The sequence below is a fragment of the Salvelinus fontinalis genome, chromosome 2, assembly GCF_029448725.1.
Source record: "Salvelinus fontinalis isolate EN_2023a chromosome 2, ASM2944872v1, whole genome shotgun sequence".
In the NCBI taxonomy this organism is placed as follows: domain Eukaryota; kingdom Metazoa; phylum Chordata; class Actinopteri; order Salmoniformes; family Salmonidae; genus Salvelinus; species Salvelinus fontinalis.
Window position 1 is genome coordinate 67,638,779 of NC_074666.1, and position 7,018 is coordinate 67,645,796.

The following is a 7,018-nucleotide window of genomic DNA, read 5'->3' on the forward strand; positions in this document are numbered from 1 at the left end:
TCTGCCTCAGACAATTTTCCACTCCTCTGGTCATGAACTTGGTGTGCATGGCGGCCTGCGTCATCTGATGGGTGACGCTCTGCATTTGAGCATACCACATTTGATAACTGGCCATGACTGAGAACTTGATGTTGGTGTCACGCAAAGCGGCCTCCGTGTTCCTCATCATTGCGTCCCTCATCATGGCAAAGTTGCTGTTGACGATGTCGTTATTCTTCTGTATCTTCTTCTCCTGGTCCTCGATCCTACCATTGACTAGGGCTATGTTGGAGTCGAGCTTGTTGCTCACTTCCACTAAGGTTTTGGACACGAAAACGTATGAGTTCTTGAGCGTGTCCATTTGCTCCTCCAATTTGTCGACCCTATTAGAAACGTGCCACGCCAACCCTAAGGCTGTTGATCCTGTCACGATACCAAGAAACCTCTTGCGCCTAGCGCTGCCTCCCTGTGGTTTGTCAAGCCAGGGGAAGGGAGCGTTGTCAGGCAGCTCGTACATCCTAGCCTTCTTCTCCTGTACAGCTAGCTCCTCGAGTCCTTCCCTCATCAGCTCTCCGGCCCTGCGAGCGTCGTTGATGATCTCGTGCGCCGAGTTGCAGAGCCTCCCGTAGTCCTTCCTGCAACTGTTGTCTCCGCCGCATATGGCAATCAGACAGGGTCGTAGGGAGCTCACGTCGTAATTTACACAACTCACATTCAGGTTGATATAGTCATGCCCGGGGTGAAGTTGGAGACAAAGTACAGAGCTTGTACGGGTTTCACTATCACACCGTGTTTGGCTTCAACCACAGGTTTGTCGACAGTATAACCGTCGTCCACCCACACCAAGTTCATACTGTGTGTGATGTCCCCCGTGTTGTATGCGGTGCACACCTTGTTCACAGGAGGCGCATACTCGACAACGCGTGCCGAATCCAGGATGCCTACCATATAGTGGTTAAGATCTGTGGTGGGGATGAATGTGTTGATGTTCACTGCGACCTGAGGAGGTGTCGTTGAGATAGCGGCCTTGTTGCTGGGTTCTCCCGGTGTGCACGACTCGAGCTTGTACAAATCGGCTATGTAGATTTTATCGTAGCTGGTGCTGTAGAGCTCCCTGTGGGGCTCCTTGAATATACCCAAAGCCCCGTGAGCGGCTATGAGCCCGGGACACACAATCGTGCTACTCAAACCTATGTTGTACTGGGGGTCGAGACAGTTCTTTGAACCAGAGGCCGGGTCCTTGTATTGGTTTTCCGGGATGTGGATGCGGACGGCGTCCAACTTCATCACCCCTGAGTTGTTGACATCAGAAGCGGAGCGCCTGCTTCTGTCGCTAGACTTTGCTGGGACAGTAGATATGCCTGCCGCTATCTGTTGCCTCTTCCAGTCCCTGAGCCTGTGTACTGCCGACGTGATACCCAGTATCCCTGGGGTGTCGGATCGAACGCCTCGTTTGAAATCGGAATCAATCGGGGAAATCACAAACTGGTTTACACCGAACGCGACCGCCACCAGCTCGGGAAACCGCTTGAGCATCTCGAATGAAGTAGTGGTCACGGTGATGTTCACCATCAGGTTCCTAGCCCACAGAGTTGCACTGGACCCGGAGCAGCACTTGGTGCTTAGGTTCTCTTCACAGTTTAACACAGTGTTCGTTTCCATGTCAGCCAAAGATAGATCGCCCATTATCTCGGTCTGCTGAGAACCCCTATTTTCCAGCGGCCTAATCTTCAGTCCCCCTGTAAGAGACAGTGTGAAGATTACCTTGTTGGCCCTGACCTGTTGCCTTAGCATAGTCAAGAGGTATGCCATAACCCCCTTCGAGGTGTCGTCTCCGCTCCCGGGCGCCCACATGTTCTGACAGTGGCCAGGTTTATTCACGTCAACCAACCCCTGGGGTGTGACGAAAGCGTCGAACGAGCCCAGCTGCAAGAGGTCTATGGTGCTCAACAGCTTGTGGGACCTGGGCAGCCTGAGGAATAGTTTCACCGACCCCTCTCTGATGAGGGCTGATGCGAGATCTGCTGCAACCCTGGTGAAATTCGAGCCTTGCCATTGTAACCCCTGGCACTCAGTCGTACCCCAGTCAGTAGCGTCCAGCATGATAGCGGCCGAGTGCGTGGACACTCGTACCTTGGATAGCGTTTCTGCTACGGTGCTCACGACCTGGGGAAGATCTCGGCTTGTGGATGCTATGGGAATGAGGCACTCGTCAAATTTAACCTTCATGATTACATGGCTCGCTTCTGCCACCGTGTAGAACGTGTGTACGTCGAGCTCTACCGATAGAAAGTTTGACTTGTAAATGGCTCGGTTCAGAGAGAGAATGGTGGCATCACAGGAGGAGGGTGTGATAAAGTCCCTGATCTCTGTAGCAGTGGGGTTGTATGCGGGGTCGCGATTCCTTAGACTCATGACACTCGAGACCTCACAGATGGCAATGGGCGCCGATGCGGCACTATCTGCGTTGGTTATGCCCAGTCCAGGTGCTCTGGAATTGGCTATGCAGAACCGGTTGCCTTTGGAATGAAAACAATTGTCCCCCAGTTGCGCATAACATGTGCCTATCGACTCGGAGTCCCCGAGGCCTATGTAGGTGAGAACACACGCGTAAGGTGAGTTCCGGATTGTAAGGACCTCATCTGTCTCGGGCCATATTCTGCTTGCGTCGGGGGCGTGTAGCGTCCTCCTCAACAGCTTGTAAGCTGAGCACTGAGGATCGGGCCCGCAGTCTGCCATGGGGTCCCCGCCGAAGTAATAGTCTCTGTTAGCAGGTGTGGCGTGGAGTAGAATTGAAACCTTGTTCAAAGGGGTGTCCACAACAACGCGGTCTGAACAATCGAACCCCCCTGGGACCACTAGACAGGAGGTCCTGTCCAACCTCTTAACATAAGCGCCAAGTATGGAGCCTTCGGCTTGATGTTTTTTGAGATCGGCCACCGACTCCCGTAAGGGTCTCCAGTGGGCGTAGATCATCCCCGGGCAGTAGTGTGTGCATCTGTCACTAGTTCTTGTGTAGTTGTTTACGGTTAAAGCGAAGCCGCTCTGGCTCCTACCCTGACACCAGCCTGTCTGTCTGCTGCATGAGCTGGCCGTGATCCAAACGTAAGGAGCATATCCGTAAGGATCACTGTTGTTGACAGGGGCGCAGATGAGGTATGGGAGCCATGAGAGTGAGATCACTATCAGGAGCCCCATGGTGCTATTTGGGGTTTTCGGTGAAGGGCTCCAGGCAGAATAAATGTAAAATCTTTCTGTTGCATAAACTACATTAGGATAACACAGTCAGTCACACTACGATATGGTAAGGTTATATATAGTACCTTATTATTGCCGAAAGGGTTATAACAGAGGATTAGGCGCTGGAACCCTGTCATTGTCGTTGTGCTTGTATTTCATCAAGGCTTGACATGTAGACGCAAGACCAATGAACTGCTTAACCTGTTGGGGATGGGGGCGCTGTTGAGACTATTTATGCTAATTGGGTAATTTTTGAAACGGCTTCCCACAAAATCCTTGATCGTACAATATGCATATTATTATTATTATTGAATAGAAAACAGTCTATAGTTTCTATAGGAGTTGAAATTTTGTCTCTAAGTGGAACAGAGCCCATTCTACAGCAATTTCCCTGACATGGAGTCAGATTTCAGAAATGTTGGCCACTGTTCTGAAGTCAGTTAAAAGGGCACTGTTATTGCTATGACTATACGAACACTTCTTACGTCTTCCCCTGGATGCCTTTACGTGATGACGATTCCAATGGGGTCGATTGCGCGTTCACAGGCCCTATAAATGAAAAAACCCTGTAGCTAGCAAGTCTTTTCTTGCTGCGTAACGCGCGTGGAGGACACCGACCCTCTCCTGTTCCAAGCGTTAGTTTAGCCTGTTATATTTCTCCGGTCATCTTTTCACTCGTTATAGGAGTTAAAAACATCATAAGGTAGTTAATTTAAAGCGTTTTATAGCAATTTATATCCGTTTAGTGCGATTTTGGGACATTTATTTTTGAAACGATGTGAATAGCTGGGCACGCTTTTCAGTTCATCCCGAACGCAGTTGGCATTTCCACATGGCAAGAGGACAGCTTTCCACCAAAAGACGATTACTCCCAAGAAAGGATCCTTTGCCCAAGATACTGATGGAAGAACAGCTCAAAGTAGGACATTTTTATTATGATAAATCGTGTTTCTGTCGAAACATTTTAGTGGCTTAGGACGCCATGTTTTTTGACGTAGCTTCGCTTGGCGCAAACTGTATTGAAAAGTAAGGATAAATTAAAAAATGTAATTCCGCAATTGTATTAAGAATTAAATTGTCTATCAATCCCTGTCCACCCTATATTTTTTAGTCACGTTTATGAGTATTTATGTATAAGAGTAGATCACTGTCTAAGTGGCGCAAGGACATTTTCTGACCAGCTGAGCGAAATTTCACATTGTCTAACCATGATTTTGGTGGCTAAATATAAACGTTTTCGATCAAACTCTATATGCATTGTGTAATATGATGTTACAGGAGTGTCATCTGAAGAATTCTGAGAAGGTTAGTGAAAAAATTAATATATTTTTGGCGATGTTGACGTTATCGCTCACTTTGGCTAGAATCAATGCTGGGCTGCTATGTGCTATGTGCTATGCTAATATAACGATTTATTGTGTTTTCGCTGTAAGACACTTAGAAAATCTGAAATATTGTCTGTATTCACAGGATCTGTGTCTTTCGATTCGTGTATGCTGTGTATTTTTACGAAATGTTTGATGATTAGTAAGTAGGTAAACACGTTGCTCTAAGTAGTTTTTCTAGTCCATTTGTGATGGTGGGTGCAATTGTAACCTATGCCATCTACCTGAAATATGCACTTTTTTCTAACAAAACCTATCCCATACCATAAATATGTTATCAGACTGTCATCTGATGAGTTTTTTTGTTGGTTAGGGGCTATAAATATCTTAGTTTAGCCGAATTGGTGATGGCTACTGGTGTTGGTGGACAAATAAAAGATGGTGGATTATGCTAATGTGTTTTTAGGTAATAGATGTACATCTTTACATATTGTGTCTTCCCTGTAAAACATTTTAAAAATCGGACATGTTGACTGGATTCACAAGATCTGTGTCTTTCATTAGCTGTATTGGACTTTAATGTGTGAAAGTTAAATATTTTAAAAAAAAAATTGTTTTGAATTTCGCGGCACTGGTTTTTCAGTGGGGGGGGGGGGGGTGTGCCGCTAGCGCCGCGCTGATCCTAGACAGGTTAACGGCATCATTGTGAACCTTAGCCACGTCGTGGTCCGGAACGAAAATGCGGTTCATGATGCGTAGAGAAGCGGCATTGGCTAGCGAGTACGATTTGCTAATCAGGTCCACGGACATGTTCTGTAAAACATCTATGACATTGTCATCCCTCATGCTGTGGCCTAGATGAATGTTGACTTGCTCTGTGAACCTGTGGTTGTAAGAGTCGAGGTAGCCTTTCACCTCATGGGACTTCAGCACTTTGATGGAGTCCAATGTGTTCTTGTCTAATTCGCACACGGGACAACCGATACCCTCATTCTCGTACTGTACTTCGACTATGGCGGGATACTCGCTAGCGTTGAGGTTCATATACAGCATGGGGTATTGTTTCTGTAAGAAGCGGTCATTCTCGCTGAGCTTGTACAGCTCCTGATCCTGTTGCTCCACGGGCTCAGGGAACATGTGGAATATAGCGTCCGCTGCCATATTGGAAGAATATCCTCTCTTGGATGCAGCTCTTGTGTCAGGGGAACCGTCGTTCGGGGTCCCATCCTCTGAGGACTCTGAATATCCATCGCGGGGCATGTTAGGGTTACTAATGGAAATGGATGCTCGCCTCTCACCCGGGGTAGCCTGATGGTGACTGTAGCAGACAGTGGTTCGCCTCTTAGTCTGAGGTTGTGTGTTCGCGTCATCCCGGTCAGTTCTAACCCTTACCCTCTTATTCCATTGTCCTGTCTCTGGGAGGCTGACTCGACCACCCTCGGTCGATGATGGAAGCTGCTGAGAATAACACCCAGAAGGAGACGAAGAACAAGAAGGTGAAGAGGAAGCCCGTTCTGCCATCTTCCGCTGTTGGTAAAAACGGAGACTTATACCTGGCCGTGGCTGGAGTTATTGAAAGTGATAAGTGTACTGTGGCAGGAGGGCTTATAGGTTCGTGTTGCAGCTTACTGTGGGATGGCCACTGCTTATTCCGTGTCAGTTCCAAACACGTAATTGTCATAGTAAACAGTGCACATTGTAAATGGTGTAAAGGCGCTTCGTCTACACCTGCTAAAGAGAGCGATGTTGACGAAGGCAGGACTAGAGCCTACTTACGTGGCATGTTCCAAATGTCCTTGTCGGACTCTATGAGGCTATCGGAACTGATATTCGAGCTGACGCGTACCCAAAGCAAGAGCGAAAGGCACAGCTTCCCTGTAACCTGTACACCTCCCTATTGCACAGTGGAGACCGTGACACACATCTCTAGTCTCGCGCTCCGGAAACTTGTCGAGTTTGACAAGGACTTTGTCTGGGGAGACAATCTCATCTTCAACACCAAGGTGGACCGTTGTCATTCGGGTTCGCACTAACCGATAGGCGACAGAAGCCTAGATATTCTCCTCTTCTGCAATGTCCCCCAGCGAGATAAGACCCTTGGTGAGCCAGGGGTCTAGGGTAGGCCCCGTGTTCTGCCAGAAAGACATGTGCGCGTTTGTGAAAGTGTCAACCCAGGACAAGAAGAGAGCTGTGGTAAACATTACCAGCATGACCCTAGTCGACTATGCAGATAGAAGCGAGTACCCCGAAGGGCCTCTGCATTCCGACCCGTCTCTATTTGTGCCGATCTTCTGCACAGAGTGCTACGGCACCAACGATGCCGATTACACAGAGGCCATGGCTACTATTGGTTCTAGTCAGAGTGACAAGTTCCTCGTTGGGGTGTGTAGCGTGTATGGAGTGTCTCAGGGTGAGAATTACCCAGAGTCGAGGAAGATTTCATCGTGAGCAATGACATGGCTTACTCTGGAGCG

General features: G+C 48.3%; 1 protein-coding gene across 1 annotated transcript; it reads right to left on the reverse strand.

Annotated features, from left to right (window-relative positions):
- Positions 1–693: 693 nt before the first annotated feature.
- Positions 694–5,284, reverse strand: LOC129824019 (uncharacterized). The gene is made up of 2 exons (XM_055883291.1): positions 5,241–5,284; positions 694–3,420 (listed from the first exon to the last, which is right to left on the reverse strand). The coding sequence occupies exon 2, from the start codon at positions 3,175–3,177 to the stop codon at positions 694–696; it is 2,484 nt and encodes an 827-aa protein (XP_055739266.1). The 5' UTR covers positions 3,178–3,420; positions 5,241–5,284.
- Positions 5,285–7,018: the final 1,734 nt, after the last annotated feature.

Excerpts from the sequence above, each read along its gene's own strand:
- LOC129824019 (XM_055883291.1), bottom strand. The coding sequence starts at position 3,177 with ATGGGGCTCCTGATAGTGATCTCACTCTCATGGCTCCCATACCTCATC.